The following is a 24542-nucleotide window of genomic DNA, read 5'->3' on the forward strand; positions in this document are numbered from 1 at the left end:
AGAAAAGACATCTTTCTGTCTTTAAGACATGCAGTTGATTTATTTAAGGATGATTATTTTTTAAAAATAGAGCTTTAAGCATGACAAAATATTTCCACTGCCTCATTCTGGTTTGTGTGAAGTAATTCTCATGAAAGCCAGTAGCTGATTTCCTTTTGGGCAGCCAGTTCAGAACAAGAACAGCAAAGCTGTGGCTTGTTCTTTCTCAAGGCTGCAATAAAGGGACAGTAGTTTGTGGCAACATTTAATGACATGCTAAATAGACACAACTCAGCAAAGGTCACACGGGGCAGGTTAATTCAGGGAAAAGTTCCTGCAGTTTAGAGAGGAATAGGGGCTATTTAGTGACACTTCCCAGCACTGAAGGCTGATGGTAGACTGACTGCCTCCATACAGGAACTCTCCACACTGAGTACAGCAATGCTAGAATGTCCAGCTCTCCGGTGAACCTCTGAAAGCTCTGCTTTCAGTAACTTCCTGCCTGCACACTGCCTGTGAAAATAAACCAACTTTGTGTTCCTCCAAGGACCAGGCCACAGGGACAGGTGTTTGCTCTAACATGCATGGCATCATCTTTTACTGCAAAAAAACAGCAATGGAGGTTTGTTAATAGGATTCAGATTAGGATTTCATTATGGGAAGGCTGATACCACTATTGAATTTATTATTTTCATGTGCTTGCAACAATTTCTGTAGTTTACTATCTAATAAATGCTTATGTCACCTTTACTGTAGGGCAAACATGCCACCAAAGGTTTGTAAAGCAGCATAGATATGGTCAAGACAGCATCCATGGCATTATTTAAGAAGGGAAGAAAACTGGGAAGTAAACCTGTTAAATTTCCATTTTACAGAACAGGACCCCAACCATTGAACATTTGTCCTTCTCCCACATGCAGCTCAAGACTGTACTGTTCACGCTTCTAATAGAGGTTGGGGGGGCAGGGGTGTTGAAATGAGCTGATCTTTAAGGTCCCTTCCAACCCAAACTATTCTATGATTGTATGAAAAGTCAGTTTGCACAACATTTAATCTTACAACAGGCTTGGCAATTCTGGGTTAATGGTTGGACTGGATGATCTTAAAGGTCTTTTCTAACCTAAGTAATTTAATGAATCTAATTTTTCTGCTTTTCTTTTTTTTTCCTTTTTTTTTTGAGTGCATTTCTTGTAGCAGCATTACTGCAGCTTTTGACCAAGTCTGGAAGAATTTTTTTTTTAGTTAAAGAAACTGGATTCCCACTATTGGTAACCGATAGCTGTTTCTTCCATATATGGCAGCAAGGTGGGAAACAAGAAGTCTGTTATATAAGAACTGTGACCTAAAATTCCAAAGTTCTATCACACTTCCAGTTATTTTTAACAAAGGCATACACTTTGCAGAGTCCAGAGAATATCTGGGATGCATACAAGTTGAAAACGTTCTCCCCCAACAATCTCCCCCCAGTTCAACTTTGTTTTCCTGAAGTGTTTTAAATGAAGCCAGCACTCCATGCTTGACAGCATTATAGCAAAGATGTATTTTAACTTCAGCATTTCCAAACAAGAAGAAACAAAGAAAACATTTGACATCTGTATGCTCCACAGGTCAGTAATGAAACACACCATACATCATTCTTGGTTTCCAAGTTTAAATTACAAGCAGTACCCAGTCTACTCAAATTCTCCTTCCAATAAACTTGTTTGTACATCATAGAAAGTCTCATATACAGAGAAACCAAATCCCATGTCCCCCCCACCCAAAAAGGTGTCTGACAAAATGTCACATCAGAGAAAAAATAGCTGTTTTTCTCCAGTGGCATCATCTGTGCTTTCAATTTCATTAAGCTCACTCCCATTAAGCTAACTTAAAACAGTTGGGCAAATGTCCTAAAAAGGAACTACCCAAGAGCTACCTGCAAATACACTTAAGAATAAATGAAATGTTTGACCCTAATCTGAAATACCCAAATGCTACAAGATTCCCTTAATTTTTTTTACAAGGTTTTATTTTGCCCTCCTCAAAGAAGGGCCTCACAGTGCAATACAGAACAATGACATCAACAATTCTCACATTCGTGTCCCCAGCCCATTCTGAGTATTATTGTTCCCAAACCCTTTGTTGGAGGAAACCTACTGCTCTATCCTTGTTGCCTATTTGGGCAGGTAAATCTAAGTCCCAAATGACTGATCAACACAAACTGCCCCGTCCTTAAAATCAAGGGTCACTTTGGCTGATGATAGAACAACGCTTGCTACAATTAAAGTGGGGTTTAAGGAAAAGCTCTGAGATTACAACCCAGTTATTTTTACATCTGCCATGATCACTGCTATGAAATTACAGCAATAAGAAGAATTTCTACTACAGCAACATGTTCCAAAGTGCAGAAGCTACAGGTGAGGGTTATGGCATTGTTGTCACTGTTACTGCCTTAACAAAGCCTGCAGATCTCCTTTTAAACACACAGTCCATTTGTGCTACAATTCATCTTTAAGCTGCAAATAAGCAAGAAAAGGTGGACTCAGTGCATCCATTTGCTGTGTGCCATCCACTTTTTGGAAGGGATTAGTAACAACTCAGAGGTTTGGGTTTTGTGCTCAGACTTCAGGTCTCTGAAAACTGCTGTGAACTGGTGTGGTTCAGCTGGAGCCTGTGCAGCACTCAGTTTTACCTGTGCCAGCAAATTCAACTTTAGGCACAGCTGATGGCTAGCTGCACTAAGAACCAGCCTTACAGACCTTTTCCTTCAGTTTTTTCTTAAGAAAATGGCAGTGCAGGAAAACAAGGCAGTTCACAGCACAGTAACAGCACCGAGTCATCTGGAGTTGACAGGATTTCATCCACATCCCCCAAATCAAGGGCTGTCTTTTTTTTAGACTTGCATTTTTCTGCTTTCCTAAAGTTACTGTTACAGCTGAACTTTCAGCATAACCCTTAAGTTGAGCTATTTCATTGCCTTCCCTTGGAAGCATTCGCTGCACCCAAATGTGGCCTCTGGAAATGTCCACATCTGTCTGCAAGGCAGCTTGGTGCCAAGTGAGTGTCCCTGCCATCACAGAGGAGCGCAACAGATCTTCATTAAGTCTGGAATTTAGCCCAGCAAAAGGAATTTTGTACCCCAGCCCTCGCCTTGCAGTACTGCCTGTCAGTCACACCCTTGATTTGGCAGAGCACATCTACATCCTTGTCCTCTGCTGGGGGGTGTGGATACAGACATAAATTGAATTTAAAAATACCTAATCTGCTACTTTACTAATTTTGAAAGTTTCTTTCTCCTTCAGGCATTGTACTCAGCAATGAAGTGCTGAGAAATACTATCATCTCACAGGGAGAAGGGGAGAAGTCTGACATTAGATAACTTTTCTCAACAGCTACAGAATGTTTTTCATACAAACTTTAGTCAGCAGATTCTCACCACTTAAGTGAGCTCACAAAAAAACCCCACAACTACACTAGCAAGATTTATTGCCACAAGCAAAAGAATAAGAATATGTGCCTTTGTTGATTCAGGATTAATATTTTTCCCTGACAGAAGTTTTCCTCTGGAAAAATAAACTCCAGTCCTACACCTTTTCTTTAATTATTAAAATGTGCTTTTTCAGATTTAAGAACACATATGGCTTAAGATTTATATAGCTGCCCCTTAAACTGTAATCCTGATCATCCCATTCCAAGACCCACCCAGACAGAGCAGACAAAGCCCAAGACACAAGTCAAACTCAGAATGTTCAGTAGCAGACCAGGAACAAGACTGACAACACTCTGAAACCAGCTGGAGCATCCTTGTTCCTTAACTTATTCACCTCCCTTAGTACCACAGAAATAGAAGACTCCATTTGGATATACAGGTGTGGTGCTTGTACGTGTCTTTATCCTGCCAGCTGCATGGAAGTCCTAGAAAATTTAGTGCAGTGTACAGGAAATAGAAAAAGTAAAGACCTACATTTATCTGAAATCGTATCTAAAGTGGCAAAAACCTATATTTACTTAAATAAATTTTTAAAACATTAAGAATCAAGCAGTTTAATGCTGATTGCTAAAGGCAATACCACTTAAGATTTGTATTTTGGGTCTACAGTTAAGACGGGAATTTGAAGTAATATATGTAACTCTAAATTTAGACACCTAGCACTGCATGACCTAGCTGAATAATAATGTTCTTTCCTGAAGGATTTAACCCTTAATCAAGTTATCTGTAATGGTGATCCATGCAAAAGCTTCCTTGGGCAGGGAAGAAAAATACTAACAAAGAGGTTAAGTACCATTCAGTGACTTGTTAAAATCAAAGAGACTCAAAAAAATCCTCAAAGAATAAAACAAAAAAGAGGGTGGGAAATTAAATTACCATTAATAGTCTGTGAAGTGCAACCCAGTTGATGTTATTTCCCTAAAAATAGCCATAATAAGGTATTTGAGGTCTATTGTCACTACAGGTCTACATACACACAGAGCTTCCCAGATTTACCTAGGATATCTTCAAGCCCTGGAAGATGAAGTGGCTGCAGGGTGAAACAGGAATATGCTCTCTCTCCATCCCTGGTCTGTTCATGCCCCAGGGTACCAATGGATCAGCATCCATCTCTTTTCACTCCACATACTCATGCTGATCCACCTCCATTGTTTATTTTCTTTTTATAGGCTTATTTTAAGCCTCAAACAGGAAATAATCCCAGGTGTTATTAATCTTGCAGCAGTGGCTGGGCAGCTTCAGTGTGTCGGATTTGCATGGAATTTGCTTGGGCAAGGACAAAATGCTTAACAAAAACTGCAGTGAAAACCAGAACGAGCAAGCTGCCCAGGAAGACTCCTACAACAGTGGAATAGGAATCTGCTCCACGGGCTCCAGGAACTTTCTCAGCAAGTATATCCTTCACAGCATTGAAGGAACCATTGTTGGGCAGTGGGCTGATGCCAAGCAGATGGCACAGTAAGGGGTACAAGTCCGTAGCATTCATGAATTGTTTGGTGGCATTCTTTCTGAAAGCTGGCCCAACTGCCAAAAAAATGGGATGCATTTCTGGTAGAGTGTTGTCATATCCATGATTGCCAACTAGAAATAAAAGATAGATAAAGGTCAACATCCCAAAGTTGCAAAACAAGCATTGAACGTTTTCCTAAAATTAGCAGAATGCAGAAAAGGCACAGCCGTTCTTACAGAGGTTTAGAACTGTTTTGATTGGCAGCACAAATGTCTCCTAGCACATAGCAAGTCTCAGAACTACAAAGAGAAAACACCTAAAAAACCCACAATGGAGAGCATTGTTTACAAAGAGGGGGGAAAAAAGGTGAGCTCATATGGCATTAACAGCATTATCAATGGCACACTGTGTACACCCAAAATGCCTTGATTTTTCTCAAGGAAAAGCTCCAACTTTGCAACTGGTCCAGAACTCTTAGGGGAAATTAAATAAAAACATGTAGAGTCAGACTGTTGGTGTGATTCCAAAGAGACACTGACAATTTCATGCACCATCAACTCCTCAACAAGGAAGAAGAACTGGTGGGTGCCCAGTGCCCATTGCTGGCAGGGGCATTAAAACCTAGGAATGTGTCAAACACACAGGCACAAGAAGGTGCTCTCAGCAGCTACTGAAAATGTTATTAAGTCTTGCTGGTAACACTTCAGGTTCATAACCAGCAGCAAAGTTCAAAAGGTTCTCCTTTAGAAATGTAAGAATTCACCAGATGACACCTGTGTTTTAGGTTACCAAGAAGTTACAGTTCACTGTCTCCATGCTACCTGTAATAAATTTCAAAACTACAAGGTGAGGAACTTGAAAGTGTTGGGAGTTTTATTCCTTCAAATCACCTATAATACATTTTTTCCTCCAAGGCAAATGAAAATCACTGGTGTGCAGTAACACAATATCCAAAGACTTGGTAGCAATAGAATGAGGTTACTCTCAGTGTAGCACCCACACAAGCTGAGAACTCTCAGAAAATGTTCATGTATTTTCCAACCCAACCCAACCCTTCCCCAGTAAATAAGTAAAACATAGTAAAATAACCCTATTTACCCTCTACTCAACACATTCAGTTACAACTTTCTTTTTTAATCTCTCAGGAAGTGCTTGTTGGTTTGCTACATCCTGAAAGACCTCAAGCATGGGGCCACTAAAACACGTGATTTTTCTTATCTCAGTTAGTTTAATGTTTAAAGAAATGGTAAGTGCAGATCCTCCTCCCTTAACAGTAGGGTGCTTCCCATCCCATCAGGGGAAAAAAATATAAATTTCACACACTTAAGCTTTCCCTTCAAGCCTTAAAAGAAATTAAAAATGAACACTGGTTGTTGATACTAGGAGAGAAAGTATCGTGTATGGTCCCTGCCTTGGAAGATACAGCAAAATGTTATAAAGACAGAATACTTACTTAGAAAACCTTCAGTCTTGTTATGTACAATTTCCCATCCGTTATCAGCCACTGCTAAGATAGGCTGAATTTTACTGTTGTGTTTGTAATGAAATCTATCTGGAATCTGGTCCTTTTTATATACAGTCATGTTGGGATGAGCGTTGGCCAAAGCTTCATATACTTCATCCAGTTTGCCTTCGAACAAACAAAAGAGACAAAAGACAAAAATTAAACATACCAGTGTGTTTACTGAACTCATCAGTAGTTAAAATACAGCTGAAGGAAGAGGGCAAAATGCACTTCCCCAGAAGCGAGTTATAAGTGTAAGAGACAGCAGTGTGTGCACAGAAGCTCCTGTGAGAAATCCAAACCCTCAGTCATGTTAAGATCCCCCTCAGCACCAGACTTCACAGCCTGTTCCCAAGCAAAAACTACCTTGCTAATTTTAGAAAAAAATCCCTCATTTCACACTTATCAGAATGTAAACTTCTCACAGGAATGAGTTAGAAAGCATTCAGTTGTCTCCTGGAAAAGGAAGCAAAACCTCCCAGCTCTATGTAAAGCCTGAAAGCAAGAAGACAGCTCCTAAATGTGTCTGTGAGGTAATGGCTGCATTCAGGCCAAATTCTGTCACCTAGCTGTCTGTGACAAGTGACACTTTTCATGTATTTTAAAGCAGTTTGTTGCTTTCCTTTATTAGTCAATAACAGCCAACAGCATGAGCCTACTCCTCTGTATTTTTCCATATTTTTTTGCTCCCTTTCCCTTCCCTAGTCACAGTGAGCACAAACCCTCAAGAGGTCTACTAACACTGAATAAATAGGTATTTTCCACTCCCAATTCTTTATTTGCTTATGTCCAATTTCTGAGCTTGCCTTTCCAGTAAAAGCCACTGAAGAGCCACCAGCAGTTCGTCAAACTGGCTGGAACACCAGTGCACAGAATGGAGGAACCAGAACAGACAGGGACACAAAAGCAAGTTCAGGAATTGACATCTGACCAAATTTCTTCATTCCCTGCCTCCACTTAAGACTCCTGTTGAGAGTCATGGAGTGCACACAACAGACTCCAGTGACACACCAAATCCCTGAGCACTGTGACCTAGGTAAGTATTTGTGTGGCACATGCAGCACATGTGGCACAGTGTGTCTGCAGGCCCCTTTCAGACTGCCATTTCCAGTATCCATGGACTGTTGAATCAGTGAGAAAAAATTGGGAGAAAGTGGCCAATGTTTCTAAAGAAACCATCTTGCTTTTCCCCCTCAGTTCCTAGAATCCAGTATAGAAATTCTGAAGAAAAATACTTTAATGTATACATTCTGAAGGAAACATTCACGTTTCTTATCTCAAACTGGCACAAAAAAATAGAATCACTAAATTAAGAAACAAAACAAAGGTCAAGATGAAACAGCAAAAGTAAAGGTATCAGAGATAGTTACAGCAAGAAGATGAGGGACTCTAATGCAGCATTTCTAGGACTATGTTAGTAATAAAGTTAATTATGTTATGTCAGCTTCTGTGTGGGATGGCAGGAAGGAGAAGCCCCAAATATAGCAAACTTGATTTTATATTAATTATGTGAATTAATATATTTATATTAAATGCAAGAAAACGGTCAGCATCATCAGCTGTGGTACAGGTATCTTCTTTGTGAACATGTAACTAGTTCCCCACACACACTAATATAGCAGCATGGTTAAATAAGAGCTTTAATCCATCTCTTGGGGAAGCAATACACAGCCAAGCAGTTAAAAGAAATCGTTGCATTTTTAAGCATTCAAACTTTTCCTCAATCTCACAAAGTTTTACTATTCCCTTGGTTTAAGAAAGACAAATTGAATAACAGGTGAAGAATAAGTGTTATATACTTAAGCATATATTAACTCATACCTGAACTGACAGTGAAACTCATTGCTTTATAATAAAAATCACATCTGGTACCACTGAAGGAAAGAATTTTAGCAGTGCTCAAAACTAATTCTTGATTATTGGTACTGTAATAAATACCTGAATCTCTGGGCAAAAATCAAACCCAAGCTGTTTCTGAAATCCACTGAAATGGCTTTTTTACTATTTTGTCATCTAATTGCAGCAGAGATACTGTTTCTTATCAGCATTTAGCAGACAGGAGAATCAAATTATGCATCTTAAAGTTCTCCTTCACTGCATTAGGGAGGTTTCAGCACTGAAGTTTACTTTTACAGCTTCTTTATTTGCTAATGAGAACATCTTGGGCAACCTGTTTGCCTCTATGGGGATGAAGCTCCCAAATGTGGCTCTTTTATCACCACAGAGAGAAACAGCACCCACCTACAGGGCCTGACTGTGCTCAGGCAGCAGAGACCATCCAGTTCGGGCATACTCACATTTTAGTCTGGAGTATTCTTCAAATTAAAAATGACAAGTCCCATTTGTTCTTGCACTTAGAGGTCACTTAATTCTGCAAAACACTCTCCCTGCCTGGGCATTAAATACAAAGTGCCATCTATCCATTAGTGATACAAATGTTACAGAATTCTTATAAAACACCTTTCCAGAAGGCCACCTTAAAATTCAGCTTCCAAATTAGCTTTTTTTTTTTTTTTTTTTTTTTTTTTTTGTGTGTGGGCAGGGGTGTTATTTTCCAAGTTAACACTTTTGCACCAAGTAGTTTACAGTACTTGATGATGAAAATAAAAAGCAGATGCATTAGTGACACTAAGCATACACCTGTCACCTCAGCAACCCTTCGGTGACTGCAACCAGATTTCAGATTTCAATTCTAACACTATTCTTGCCCATATTTATCACAATAAAAATGGTATGAATGTAACTGGCTGGCTGTTCAGCATGACAGCGGGAAAAAACTCAAGTGAACTACAATAGCTGGCAGCTAATCAAATAGCCAACACAGGCTTTCTTTTTATCAAAGATCCCCATCTGTTCTCAGTTTACTGTTTGAGTTAGAAAAATAATTCTTCCACTATGGCTTCATCATCTTGATGAAAGGCTAGATATGTAACATTCAGGTGTTATCTACCTTGAGAACCATTCAGCCTTGATAATGCCATTAGATTATCTTACTTCTCAAAAGGACTAAAGGATCCTTGGCAATATTAGTCAGCAGCAAACAGATTTGCTCTCTTTTCTTTTCTGGAAGTTAATCCAGGCTTTTGACAGAGCCCGAAAAAAGAACAAAGGGATCTTGCAAGTACTCCTTGTTCAAGGCTGATGGCCTACTGCCATCAGTGCTGCTACAACCAACTCGGTCTATAAAGTTTGGATACTCAAGCACCTCCTCAGGGAACATTACTGCTGCAGCTCCTACCTTCTTTTGGCAAAATGGCTACGGTAGGAGTGTGGTCGATGACTTCATAGAGCTCTCTGCTCACGTACTGATCAAGCTCAATGAGCCTTTCTGAGGACGACTGTGACATTCCGTGATCACTTGTGACTATGACATTTATTGCATCCCACAGCTTCGCTTTCTTCAGTTCAGAAATGAGATATCCCAGTTTTCTGTCAATGTCACTGATTACTGCTCCCATAAGTGGGTTTTCTGGGCCCAGAAGGTGCCCCATCTCATCAGGCTGTTCCCAGTACAGGAGACCAAAGTTTATGGGTTCTTCTGATGTAAACCAGTCAATGAGCTTTGCTACCCTGTCTTCAAAGGGAACAGATTCATTGTAGGGCATGTAATGTGTCGGCAAGACTCCATGTATCTTCACATCTGTTCCAGGCCACATAGCAGCACCAGATCTGTGTCCTTCCCTCTGGTTCGTCACCCATATTGGGCTGGCCTCTTCCCAGAACTTGGAATTGTGGGTGTTCATTTTGTTCAGGGAGAAGGTTTCATTCAGGACAGGGTCATACATCTCGTTAGCGACGATGCCGTGGCTCTCTGCATAGAGCCCAGTCACCAGGGTGTAGTGGTTGGGGTACGTCTTCGTTATGAACACATTGGTGACCTGCCTGACGTGCACCCCGTTCTTCATGGCATAGTGAAAATTGGGAGTGGACACTCTGTAGATGTAATCCCACCGAAACCCATCAAAAGACACCAGCAGCACTCTGGGCTGGGCTGGCTGGAGAGACAGTGCACTTTGAAGAAAGAGTAAGAAAATTCCCAGGACTTTACAGTAACTGCTCATGGCTGTTCTGGAGGATATCTGTCCTGTCTTCTGAGGCAACGTGGTATCTGTTGAGCAGAAGTTGCCAAAGTCATAACTCAGTTTTAAGAATGAATGTCTAAAACATTCCTTATGTATTTATATACTCTCTAAGATATATTTTACAAAAGCATGCAGTGACAGGACAGGGAGAATGGCTTCAAACTGACAGAAGGCAGAGCTAGATTAGATATTAGGAAGAGATTATTTACTGTGAGGGGGCTGAGGGCCTGGAACAGGTCCCGAGAAGCTGTGGCTGCCCCATCCATGGAAAGGCTCAAGGCCAGGTTGGATGGGGCTCTGAGCAACCTGGCCTCGTGGAAGGTGTCCCTGCCCATGGCAGGGAGTTGGAACAAGACGACCTTTAAGGTCCCTTCCAACCATTCTGTGATTCTAATTCTGATCACAAGACTCAAGGATTTTGACTACTCCTAGCTATGACAGGTATTCCTCATCTAACAGTCCTTATTATGTCCTTATCTGACAAAATGTGACACATAATTTCACATTGTATTGGCTTGTGCACCCCTGCCCCAGTTTCTTCCTGTTCTTCCCAAACAATTTCTTGTTGAAAACTCAGGTATCTACTCAAAGCAAGATCCCTGTAAGAACCCTCACACAGAACTTCCCTGTCTGTAACTGACCTAAAATTTCATGCTAATATTCCCCACTTTTTTCTCAACAGCACAATTTAACCACAAAACCAGATATTGCTTAACCCAATCCTGCATGTGGGTTGTACCAATATTCCTGACAATTCCCTTTAGGTTCCCATTTTTCAGCAATCCTCTGGAACTCAATCACCACTGAAATTCAGCTGGAAAACAATGAATTTGCAACCAATAAATCCATCTTAATACTCAGAGTACATAAATATCCTAGTGAATATAAGAAGTTATGGTATAACAAGCATCTGAATACCACTGCAACAATGGAATGGGATCTGTGGCTGCCCCATCCCTGGAAGTGTCCAAGCCCAGATTGGACAGAGCTGGTAAAATGTGTCCTGTGCATGGCAGAGGGTTGGAATAAGATGAGTTTCCAACCCAAACCACTCTGTGATTCTAGGATTCTGCAACTTGCAGACAGTCAAATGTTACACCAAACTTGCATGTCTCTCAAAATTAAAATCCAGACCTAGAGTTCTGCTAAGAACAAACTGACATTCCAGAGACATAATTCCCTTTTCAGCAAACAACACAGACTCAGAGGCTACAGACTACCTCAGATCCACCTGATGGGGGATTTCTTCCAGAGGAACCTGAAGGATGAAGGCACAACACACTGTTGTGCTCATAGGAACCCCAGCTGCCAAATTAGTCACAGCCCATAAATTCCCCTTCTGGGGAGGGACAAGTATGTAATGAAGCCCTCTCAAGTGAAATCAGGTCTCTGCTTCTGAATTTTACACGACTAATGACCTCAGTATGATCTATAATTCTATTATTCTAATTCCTTAACTGCATGCTCTGAATAAATAATAAATGACGGGTGGTTTGGTGTTTTTTCCGAGGCCTTCTCATACCGCTGTTCCCCGAATACAGCCTAAGCACATCTACTGACCCGGGTCTCCGCAGAACTCGGCACCATAAAACTCTGGGGACCGGAGGGGCTCTGGGGGGACGAACCCAACGGACTGCCAAGGGCAGGAGCTGCCACACGGACACACGGACGGACAAGACAGACAGAGAAGCGTCCCGGGCCCCGCTCGGCGGCCGCCGGAGCTGGGCACTCGCGAATGCCGAGCGCAGGCCGCCATTCCCCACACGCAGCGCCCGCTCCCCCAGCCGCGGGCCGGAGGGCACCGGGCCCCCCCGAGCGCGGAGCCGCCGCCGTTACCTGAGGGGCCGCGGAGCTGCGGGTCCGGCCCCGCCCGGGGGCGGGCGCGGCGCTGTCACGCAGCGCGTGCGGGGCGGGCCCGGCGCGAGCGGCACACGGAATGGCGGAATGAGCGAATTGCGGAATTAATTACGGGGTCATTTGGGTCGGAAAGGAGCTCTGAGATCACAGATCCAGCCTGTGACCGAGCAGCACCGCGGCAACTGAACCGGGGCCCTCGGTGCCATGTCCAGTCTTTCCTTAAACACCTCCAGGGACGGTGACTCATTCCACCGCCTTCCTCGGCAGCCGATTCTAGCGTCTAATCATCATTTCTGTGAAGAAATTCTTCCTAATGTCCAGCCGAAACCTCCCCGGGCTTAGCTTGAGGGCCTGTCCTCTTGTCCTGTCCTTGTTCCCTGGGAGCAGAGCCCGACCCCACCCGGCTGTCCCCTCCTGTCAGGGAGTTGTGCAGAGCCAGAAGGGCCCCCCTGAGCCTCCTTTTCTCCAGGCTGAGCTTCCCCAGCTCCCTCCCTCAGCTGCTCCTCATCAGAGCTGTGCTCCAGACCCTTCCCCAGCTCTGTTCCCTTCTCTGGCCACGCTCCAGCTCCTCAATGTCCCTCCTGGACTGACACCACCCAGAACTGGACACAGCTCTCGAGTGACCTCAGCCATGCCCAGCACAGGGGACGGTCACTGCCCTGCCCCTGCTGCCACAGCACGGCTGGTACAGCCCAGGTGCCACTGCTCACCTGGGCACAGCTGGGCACAGCTGGCTCATGTTCAGCTGCTGTCACCAGCACGCCCCGGTCACAGGTGAGGTGACCTCAGGTGGTGTTTGGAGTGGGCTCCCTGGTGCAGCCTTTCAGCAGGTGTCAAGAGGGCCAGGTTGTAAGGTGCTGCTGCATGTCATAAATTAAATAGAAATTAAATAGAAATAGAGCATGGGGAGGGCTGGCTCGTTTGTGACCTGCTGTAAAAACAAGCAATAAAATTCATTCTCTGGATATCTGGAAGTGCTTCTTCACTTAGAAATAATAATAAGAATTAAAAAAAACCTGGTTTTGATTCTGCTGTTTTTCTATCAGCCCTTTTTTCTCCTCTTGTGTTCTGAGGCTCTAAATTTTCCATTTGCTTCTCAGCAGATGCTTTTCCCCACCTTTTGATGTCCACACCCATAGCTATGGCCTGGAATGCAAATGACTTTATCTCTCCCCATATCACTAGAACCTAAACTGCTGAGCTGGACAAAAATCCAGCCTTTCCTAGCTGAGGATCTGTGCTATATGTGAGTCTGAAGTCCGTGTCCTGTGTATGTACACAAACCCCACCCCAATTCATGGCAGTGTGCAAAACCATTATCCTCTTACTGGTGCATGGGAACACAGAATCACAGAATTGTCAAGGTTGGAAGAGACCTTGAGGATCATCAAGTCCAACCATATAGAATCATAGAATCAAACATGATGCTTATTAATCACTTTATGGCTGACATCTATCTATCTATCTATCTATCTATCTATCTATCTATCTATCTATCTATCTATCTGTCTGTCTGTCTATCTATCTATCTATCTATCTATCCACAAACACTGCCTATCTAGTGAATAAATATTTATAAATTAATTTCTTTATATTTATTTTTATTTTTATTTATATTTATATACATACATGTGATACTTTTCTCCCCTTCACCCTACCACCAGGGATTGTAATAGGCGTCAAGGCTCTTCTAATTGTTTTCTTAATGTCTTTTTTTCCCCTCCTTCATTACTGCTGTCCTGTTTCAGGTGTGAGGCTGAGCTATTCCAAGCCTGGAGAATCACACTGCTTCTATGCCTGGTAGAACCCATGCAGATGTGGCTGTTCTGCACCAGTAGGACAGAGTTCATCATCTGATTCCTGGCTGTGAACCCCGCCAGAAACTTTGGAGAAAGGGAAAAAAGGAAAAAGTTGTTATAAAACTGCACCTGTGTATATTGAAATCTCTTGCCGGGCGTCCCTCAACTGCAATGTGCTGTCCCACGCTGTTACTCATTAGCTAGAAAATACTGTGCTCACATTTACTGTTGGTTCAGGTTTGAGTTTGCACTCTCAGATCCGGAGGTGTTGGGAGCTGCCTCTGCAGTGGCTGGGATCAGTCACTAGAGGGTACAGGAGCACCTGGATTTAAGGAACAACATGAATAGCTGGAAATTATATTTGCCTTGCATGCCAGAAATGGCTCAGCTACTTAACACTGATATAAAATGAAAGCAAAGCACGGACAAGGAATTTGCTAATTCCACCAAAATGTTTAATAATACCATAATAGATTTTCATTGAAGTACAGAGCTAATGTGAATATTTGTACAAAATATGTGGTTAAAAATAGTATTGATTTATAATATATACAGATATGTCACATCCGTGTCAGAAATGCAGACACTCAAATGAAACCATGAGCAATGCTTTTAAATCTACAACAACATACACAAAATATTTCTGCAGCTACCCACAGTAGGACAACTTGCCAAACCGACACTTAAGGATCCACCAGTCCTTACAGATAGCATTTCTGTCAGAAGTTTCTGTACAAGAACTCAGCTCTAAAATGGATTCAAAACATTTACCTTCATTAACCCAACAGTGAAGAGAACACATCTGTGTGACACTAATGTAGACACAACTTTCTCACACTAGATATATGATCAGATACAATAATTTGTTAAAAGAAGGCTGATTTTCTGGTGAGAACAGAGAAGTTTAATCTTTCTTGCTGGATACTCTTAACGTTGTGAGTGAGGAAGCCCCTGATTCAAATGGGCCCTTAATACAGCTCTCAGATACACGGATCTGAATCCTGAAGTCTGTTTTAAGATGGTGAATATCTTAATTTTTAATTAACTTCAAGGCTGCTCACACTTCACAGCTTTCCCAGCCTTACTCCAGCAAGAATCTCCCTAACAAATGTCCCTATTTAAGCTTTGTAGCTAGGGCATGAAGACACAATCCTGTATTAAGATGACTCTTGCTGCAGCCCCAGAATGTATGTAGTTGCTGAACAAACTGACAGAAGGGGGGAGAGAATTCAGGCTGCTTTTTTAAAGCTTTCTGAGCATCTCTGCAGTAGGGGCTTTCAGGGCTCCTGCCCTTCCATCCAGAGTGTTGCTGCTGTTCTGCCTCTAACAGTGCTGGCTTCTCCCCCCTCCAAGCCAAAGCAAATATACTCTACACTTCAAATAGACCTGTGGGAAAGAGCTTTTACACTTCCTCCCTTGTCCTTTTACCCCTGAATGCTGCAGTCTACATGTATTCAAAAAAAGAGCACAGCTACTGTTATAAAAAAATCTCTTTTTAAGAGGAGCCTGGAATATTGAAAGCTGCTGTACTCCCCCAGAAGATGGGTTAAACCAGGATAAACAGTGTTTGGGGATTTTGCTAGTGTAACTTGTTATTCAAGAGCATTGCATGATGCTGAGTATAAATGAGGGTCTGGCTGGGACTTTAATCCATACTTGGTTTTGCTTTTTAATTCACCAGAATAAAAGTGATTTCATAGGCAAAAGGGAATCAAGGAAATGCAAAGGTCTTACATTCACATTGAATGTGTGAGAGAAAGCCTGAAATGGCAAAAAGTTTAGTGCTGAAGTGTTTGCCACTAAAGGACCAAAAATAAATTCAGTAAATATTCTGTAGAGGATCTGAAAGCACTGTGACTGTGATCAGTCTGGTCCTCTGGGACACACAGCTCTCTGCCATCCACAGCTGAAGCCCTGAAGCTCATTTCCCAGTGCTGTGTCCAGTGCCAAGCACGATGGAAAAGCCACAGCTGGCACGCTGCAAACAAAGCATTTCAGTTGGGTGGATGAAGAAACTCACTGTGGTGGGGGAAGCTCTTTTGGTGCTCAAAGAATAAACTAGGCCTCCTGCCTTTCACCTCTAAAAGAGGTGAAAAAAACCCCTGAAGAAGTTCATTACTAGTTTTTCTAATTAAAACATAGAGGTTAAGGCCTGTCCTTTCCAAAGGAATTAAAGAGTTCAGAGTTTACTTCTCCAGTGAGACTTCTTAAGTGGATCGAATTTTCAGAATCATGAACAATCATCCTTTGAGAAATGAAGTTTTCTATGCCAAGCACACAGAAAACCAAATCATTTTTTCAAATCCAGATTTGAGCAATCCAATATCAGAACTTCACAGGACAATTACCAGCAAACTCATCTCCCAGTTTCCAGTCCTTTGCAAGACCCAGCACAAACTGATGCAAGAGATAACAATTAGTTTCAATTTTTATAATAATGAATGTTAACAGAACTCTTTCCCCAGCCTGGCTGGCAGCTGCATGCCATGTTCCTTGTCCAAGCACTCATGGCCACAGCATCACCCATGAGTATAAAAGCACAGTGAGAAACACATCAGGGTTCGTGCTGAGCTGTTGCTCACCAGGGACTGCACTGCAGCTTTTTTTGTGTACACTGAGCCAAATCCACAGCAAACCAGAGCAAGTTCACATGACTGTGAAACTGCAGCGGCTTAAAATGGAACATGGCATATCCTGCCAACAAGAAGGCTGCTTTCCCCTTAATTTCTACTGAAAGAGAGTTTGGCCTATGTCACACATTTAAGCATTTTCAGTTCTACCAGGGGTATACACCACACTACTCATTTTATTGATATAGTTTAACTCTTTAAATGTTGCTTTTCCAAATGCCAATGCAAGCAGAACACAAAAATACTGTTTGCCATATTTATTATTTTAAACTAAGCTCTGAATTATAGAAGTGTAAAAGTGATTAATTAGCCAGAAGCTTTTTAATACTCCTATAAAATATGACTAAATAGAATATTTCAAAAGTTATGTACAATACAATGGAAACGCTCATGGCATCTGTGACAGTGCTCAGACAAACCACTGGAATCACATCCTGCCAGGAGCTCAGTCCATTCCTCAATACAAACAACAATCTGTATTTTTGCTGAAAGCTTTTACAGAGTTGCTGAATGGGAAAGAGGGAGAAAAAGACCAAAAGAAAACCAACCCACCCCTCCCACACAATTTAGGATCAAATTAGTGCTACAAAATTGATGCATAGGGAGAATTTTTTTAACCTAAAACACTTTACAGCAACTATGGCTGTGGTCTTGCTATGGTTGAGGAAGAGATGCTCTTGCCATATTTTCTTGGCCAAAACCAAAGTTTACTGGAGTGTGTCTGTGTATGTTAGGAAGGGGGGTGTTTGCACACCTTGTCTTAATTACAAAAATCAAGGCCACAGAAATTACTTGTGTTTTATTCCAAAAGAATAGATTCCAAAATACTCTTTCTCCATGCACTGGAAATGTTTTCATGCTTTAAACTGTAGTGAGGAAGTCAATAAAATGTCAGTCTCATTTCTGAAGAGGTCAGAAAGGACGAGCAGGCAGCAGGCAACAGAAACAGCAGCTGTACTTCCCTGATTTCCTTCTTTTAATTTCCAAAGAGCAGCAGGAGCTATGTCCACCCATCAGAGGCCCCAGGGCATCACCTCCAGCTGCTCCCTCCAGCTCCTGCTTTGGGGAGGAAATTAAAAGGATGTGGGCCATGCCTCAGGAGCCACAGTGTAAGTCTGAGGCTCCATTCTTCCAGGGCTCCCAGGAGAGAACCCCTGACACCCTGTAAGAAGTGCAAGTCAGAGCGGCTGACCTCAGAAAAGCTACAGAAAAGCAAATTCCCACTCAAATGAGATGGGGCTCTGCCTGTGATTTACTGAATAGGACAATTCCCCTTCCAGATAGTCAGCACTTTTTGAAAGAAGCATTCTTTCCACATCAGGCGAGAACCAACCTTTAGTAAAACACTAGCTTCTCTCAAGAGTCACAAATGCTGATACTTTGCTGACAGGGACATTATTTCATAATACATGAAACACTTATTTTATGATGACCATTATTTTATCACATACAGGTAATATATAAGCTTTGCTCATAGAGACTGCTTTGAATTTTCAGGCTTGTAATTGTGTTTCTATTTCAGTGCTTCAAGCAATGAGCCACGTCCTGCTGCCTCCTGGGTAGTACCACACAGCTTTACAAAGCACAGAGTTAGTCACTGAACAGGGCCTCATTTAAAATGTTTGAAAATACACTTTGAGGAAACAACATTTAAGGTCCAGTGCTTTAATTTGCAGTGTAGTTTTACATCATTTGAGGCCAAAGTACTTAATTCAGAACCATGTCTCTCCAAAGTTTGAGGGCATGGATACAAGCACAAGATTTGGCCTCCTACAGTCTTGCCTGTAAAAAAATCCATTAGCAATGATATCTGATCATTTACATGTTTAAATCTTACTGTCCCTGTTTATACTGGGCTAAACTAAACCCCATGGACATCAGTGCTGGGTGTGTTCTCAGAAAAGCCACCGGCGTTGCTCCTGGAATGTCGTTTGTGGCCTAAGATGGTGTTTTCAACAGGATACATTCCTTGTCCTGTGAGTGACAATTTGTTTCCTTAAACCAATTTTATATGTGTCACTAGTAAAATAATTGAAGTGGCACATCTAAGGAGTTACTTTAAGGAAACTTTACACAGCTATCATGAAGATACTAAAGCCCCATTTTCTGTTCAGTCTCTGCTGTATTTAATGACCAGTATTGTATCAGTGTAACACGCACACGATGATGCCCATAATGCAGTAACAATGATCACGTTACAGAAATGCACTGAGTGCTGAGTAAAGAACTACATCTCATCAGGAATACCAGGGAGGGCTGTGGTGGCCAGAGGCTGAACTGTGTGAGGATGACAAGTCCTCATTCCCAGATGTCCTCACCATGCACATTGGGAATGCCATCTCCTGTCCTCGCTGACAGAGCAACATGCCTGTTGTCCTGGAAGTGCTGCTAAGCCAAGACCCCTGCAATGGGGACTTGACTCTGCAGAAGCTTTGTAGCATTGCTGCTAATTAAGGGTGTGATGGAACCCTCCCTCAAAAACCAGATCATTAGGTTTTATGACAACAATCTTGCTTATAGAACCTAAGCTGACTTTTCAGAACTTAGAATAAGCTTCCAAGATGTATTTACTTATTTTAAGCTGTAAAGGATTTTAAACCATGGAAGCTCACTGTGCCATTTTATAGTCACTTTGGAGAGAACAGCTGCAGCTAATTAGCTTAAAAATCCCACCATACCTTACATATACGCTCAGTTTCTGCAGTATTAATTTCAGTGGAACTACTCATGTGCATAAATTAAGCGCATGCTTAAATATATGCAAAAATCTGAGCTCAAATGTCTAGAAAATATGTTCTCAAAATGACAAGTATGCATTAAAAAAATAGATCATCATGGAAGGTCTGTCAGACAGGGAATCCGGGATCTGCCTGCTGTCAGCCATGATGCAAACACAGAACAGTTTTTGTAACCCAGTATATATTGCAAGTGAAAGAAACATGCAGGATGGGGTGAAAAAGGGGGATTCTGTTGCATGCAGTCTAATTTCAAGTGTGTAATTATGGTCCTGTTTTCTTTGGCCTAAAAAAAGAGAAGAACAAACAAACAAAACAAAACAAAAAAACAAAAGAAAAGAAAAGAAAAAAAAACCAGCAAAAGAATTTTAACTAACCTCTGCTCACCTCCACAAACCCAAACTGCATACAGCTCAAAAAGGGTTTTGAAGCACAGGACGTGGGAAGGGAAAAGGGCTGAATATTAGAGATGTGCAAGTAATTACTGGCAATTTCAGGGCTATTCACCACACCACTAGGAAAGCATTCAGCCTGTAATGTTACTGGAACATACAGCTATGAGAGAGAGCAAGGAATCCCATCTTACATGAGCAATCAGTCAGCTCCTCTTCCTCAGATCCTGAGAGAAGCCATTCATCCCTTGATAGAAGATAAACTGACAATCCCTATTGATATTCTGGCTCCCTTCTCTCCTGAGAGAAGGACTGACCAGACCCCCCAGCAGCTGCTGCTACTCCCCTCAGCCCAGAGAGCTCCATCTTGCATCCCTGCCACTGTTTCAGACCACCATTCTCTACAGCTGTTGCTGGAAGAGGGCTGTTTTCTGTTGTTTCCGAAAACATTGCAAAGATAGTATTCCTTACAGAAAGTTCCAGGGGGGTTAAAAGGCCACCAAGCTGCAAGTAGAGTAAAAACAACACACCTACCCCCCTTAAAAAAAGGGGGAAATGGAAAAGACTAAGGTCTGTTGGGAAGTGAGGAAGAGAGGAATAGGCTGCTTGATGAAGGGCAGTAGCAATCCTGGGAGTTCTAATATCAAGCCTGACATTGGCCTAATTCCCACCTGAACCATCTCTCTGGTAGTGGTGTTTCAGCATGCAAATTATAGCTGTGAAAAGATCCTCAGACTGAAACCCTCCCTTGTTTCCTCAGTCTTGTTTTGTCCTTTCCAGCTAGACCTATCAGTTGGTGTGTGATATGGTTACAGGTACAAAGATCTTTTTCCTAGCCCTTTTGTTACAGAGGCTTGATTACTGTGAAGGGGTTTCAATGACCTTAATGTCCCGGTGCTCAGAAGGCAAAGGTTGCCTTTCAACAGAATAAAGCAAACAAAAACCAAGAGCTGTGCTGGAGGAGAGAGAAGTGCTGCTTCTGCCGGAGAGGCTCAGTTAGATACAGGCGGCGGCACACCGGGGCGTCGAGTTTGAATGATTTTTGGCTTTGGAGAATTCTTTGGGTCCTCGTCTTCTTCCATGTCGCTGTCACAGACGTGCACCACCACACTGGGAGTGGACTCTGTTCCTGCGTGCAGCTCGTATTTCTCTCCTGGAAGCAGAGAAAAGCAATCACATCAAAAGATCCGAGAAGACAGCCCGGGACACTCCTGGACTGCAGAATACTCCACACCTGGGTAGGGAGCTGAGTGCGTGCTGCTCCTAAATCCAGGTGAGCACCAGCACAGCTGGACTCTGCCAGCTGCCACAACACATCCTGGGGATCCTGTCCCAGGAGGCAGTTTGATCACAGGTTTGTAAAGGATCATGAAATACACACACCCTCATGTCTATAATGGGTTTTCACATCAATATGGGTGGCCAACAGCACTGAAAGAAACCCCCAATGTAGGCAGAGGAGAAAGAACACAGAAGTTCATGGTTAAAAAGATGAACTGGAACCCAGCCTATCCAACTAGTCTGAAGTTATTCCACACCCGTTGGGTTGAAATTGATCTTTATTTTTGCTATGGCTTTCCTTCGGTCCCATTTAAAGCCCAATTGCTGCCCTCAGACAGATTTCAACACTTAATCTAATTTCTCCAGAAATAAAAAAAACCCTGTATCTCTGCTCCAGACAGATTTTCAGTTTCAAAGCTCTTTAGCTGGGGCTGTAACGAATTTTGTCTCTGCAGATGAGATTACAGAGCAGTCTATAAATGCTCACTAGAGCAGGCTGAACGCCTAAACAGTACATTATATTTTCTTACTATCTACATTCCTTTTTTAAGTCTCAACACAGTACTCCTCTGAGGAAGATGAATGTGGCTTTTTTTTTTTTTTCCCAGAAAATATTCTGAATTGGAAGGGACCCAAAAGGATCATCGAGTCCAGCTCTTAAGTGAATGGCCCATATGGGCTTGGGTGGTTACCTGCAAAAGTCCACAAGCAAACCAAGGATCAGTCATAGGACTTTCAGTCCTGAATTCAGCCTGCTGGCACTACATGTATTCTGGATTGTACATGGGATACAAGTAGCTTGATTATTAAATTGCCAGGAATTAATTTAAGACTTTTAAGAAAAACACATTGCCTGCAAAATCATCTGAGATGAGGAAGGTGGGGCCCCAGCAACCCAATTGTCCTCTGTTTGTGGTGCAATGGCTCCTAAATGCTGCACCACTAACAGAACCCAGCAGCGTCAGGTGTTGTACCATGGAAGCAAATGGCAGTCCCTATGGCTTGCCTGTGGTACTAATTTGGAGTTTCATTTGTTAGCCAGTTTATGGCAGAGTAATTCACCTGAGGAAGGGGTTGCAGGTTTGGCCCTGCATTAGCACATGCAGTTCTGGGACTGTGCTCACATGCTGTTTGTGCTGACAAATTCCTAGTCCAAATAAGCCTGGGTGGCTTGAGACTATAGGACATGGTGTATTTTTGCTTAAAAAAAGGAGGCAACTAGTGAATAATAGCTATAAGCCAGGCATCTTGCTGTGATAAATATTTTACTGCTGTGATACCATTAATGTTGACATTTAACTGCTCTATTTTTGGCAACCTTTCCTCTGAATCCAAATCGAGCAAAGCATTACAGGTCTTGCTGATAGGCTAAAATATGAAAAGAGAAATAGCTTGGTTGTGCTGCATTGAGGAATTATATGGTTTTTCGTTGCCCATTTTCCCTGTGGGCCCCAGCTAATTTCTCAGCTCTGGGCTGACGTCAATGCCGCCAGCCAGCACCGAGGGCTGCATTGGTCACTGTCACCGTGGGCAGCTCCGCAGTGCCGCGCACACGCAGCGCCGGCCTGTCCTCCTACACCGGCACCGCCGAGGAAATCACATTCACTGCCCTCTTAAAAGGTAATAATCCCAGTTCAAATGCCACATTCTTTTACTGCTCAAATCCCTCCCAGAAGGACTCTTTCCGCTGGAAAAGAACAGTGGAAAAAAGTACAGACGCAAGGAAAAATATTCAGATGCCTCTGGCACAAGTAACTGCAGCAGCAATTAATGTCACTTTGCAAACCAAAATGTGATGCACTCATAAATTAGGTTTTTAAGGCATACGGTTATTTCTGAGCATAAACGAGCTGCAGACTCTGTTCTGTACTCAAACAGCACAAAACCTTTTCATGGCTGAATTAGGAACAGGACAGCAATGACTGGGACTTTTGTACTGCTGTATCTTGTTCCAAACATAGTCACTGTTCGTGGAAAAACACTAAGGTGATAAGCACAAAATAAAAATCCAATAGATACAGCCAGATTAGCCCTTCCCTTCTGCTCTTTTTCTATGTTTTTTCCTTTTGTCTTAAACACCGTTTCCAGCATTAAAAAAAAAATAAAAATTAATGAGCTAAGTCCACAGCAGTTCAGCTACTGAAGTAATGGTTGAGTCACTGCAGTCATGTTTACAAGACCTAGGTTGTCCCAAGCTATGAGTAGCATGTTGACTTAACATAGGTAAGACTCACCAATTTCTGTAATACCACCCAACTATTTGTCCAGTGACCTCATTCAGCAGTCTCTGACATGGCTTCTGTGTTCTCAGGCCCTACACTGATCCATGCTCCCGCTTCTCTTGCTTGCCTGGAGAATTCTTACAGGCTAGCTAAGCCAAAGGATTCTTGGGGACAGGAGTTATTCTCCTCCAGCTGTCTTTGGTCTATCTCTATCCTGTAATAATAAATTTAAACCTTCACATAAGCTAACAGTGGCAACTCACATATATTTACCCAGAAAATTATAAAATTTATCAAATATACTCTGCCCTTCAGGGAAGAATTCAGCTGTGGCACGTCTACCACAAAGACTTGTCAAAAAAACTGTCTGATAAGCCCCTGAAAACAGCAGTGATGTTCCTCTCTAACCATTTGCTCTGCATAAGAAAAACAGTAAGAATTTGAAGTTTCCTCCCTTAACAATGAGCACATCTGCTTTTATGTCACTGGGCCCTACTTTGTGACCTCAGAAGCCAGGAGTAAACCCATAGCCTTGGGTGACACAAGGATGAGCACAGAAGCAACTTATGATATTTCAGAATTAAAAATAATTGTATAGGATTTTCTATTCCTTTGTGAGTCAGTACTGTGACCTTTCGTTGATGGTGCAGTTCCTGTCTAACAGGGCCCTTTTGTCCAGCAAAGACCATGTTCATATACATAAAGGATAATGAACAAATGCTAATGATAACGTGTAGCTACCTCATCTCTAATTCAGACTCATAAGCAAAGGTTAATGAGTTCAGAGCTGCCCAGTCCATGTAAATGTGGCATTAGCATCATGAAAATACCTTCCACTTACAGTCCCTTCATCCAAGTGCTTTACAAATAATAAGGGGTCCTTTGTATGGGTGCATGTTTGTGACAGAAGAGCTACAACCCATCCCACAAAATACCTCCATAAAATACCTCTACAGCATGGATCTGCCATAGCAAAGCAGAAGAGCTGCTCCCTGAAAGCCCATTGACATTGCAGGACTTGGGCACCCTCCTCTCCCTACCACAGGAAAAAAATTCTCCATCCAGCAGCTCTCCTTCCCCTGAGAGAGGGGAGAAGAGAGAGAGAAGAGGAGGGATGGGCAAAAGCAGCCACAGAACAGCAG

General features: G+C 42.4%; 2 protein-coding genes across 3 annotated transcripts in view; both read right to left on the minus strand.

Annotated features, from left to right (window-relative positions):
* Nucleotides 1–495: 495 nt before the first annotated feature.
* ENPP5 (ectonucleotide pyrophosphatase/phosphodiesterase family member 5) lies at nucleotides 496–12826 on the minus strand. Of its 2 annotated transcripts, none has more exons than XM_058834372.1 (4): nucleotides 12321–12826; nucleotides 9641–10510; nucleotides 6352–6528; nucleotides 496–5029 (listed from the first exon to the last, which is right to left on the minus strand). In XM_058834372.1, the coding sequence occupies exons 2-4, from the start codon at nucleotides 10461–10463 to the stop codon at nucleotides 4659–4661; spliced, it is 1371 nt and encodes a 456-aa protein (XP_058690355.1). In that variant the 5' UTR covers nucleotides 10464–10510; nucleotides 12321–12826; the 3' UTR covers nucleotides 496–4658. The 2 variants fall into 2 exon arrangements, with proteins under 2 accessions (XP_058690355.1, XP_058690354.1); XM_058834371.1 differs by lacking the exon at nucleotides 12321–12826 and adding an exon at nucleotides 12045–12297.
* A 1747-nt stretch (nucleotides 12827–14573) lies between these two features.
* Nucleotides 14574–24542, minus strand: part of RCAN2 (regulator of calcineurin 2) — an 84357-nt gene continuing 74388 nt past the window's right edge. The window contains exon 5 of the mRNA XM_058835939.1: nucleotides 14574–21050. Coding sequence (XP_058691922.1) covers nucleotides 20890–21050 — 161 coding nt within the window. The 3' untranslated portion in view covers nucleotides 14574–20889. The remainder of the gene's footprint in view (nucleotides 21051–24542) is intronic.

The sequence above is a fragment of the Poecile atricapillus genome, chromosome 3 (genome assembly GCF_030490865.1).
Source record: "Poecile atricapillus isolate bPoeAtr1 chromosome 3, bPoeAtr1.hap1, whole genome shotgun sequence".
Classification (NCBI taxonomy): domain Eukaryota; kingdom Metazoa; phylum Chordata; class Aves; order Passeriformes; family Paridae; genus Poecile; species Poecile atricapillus.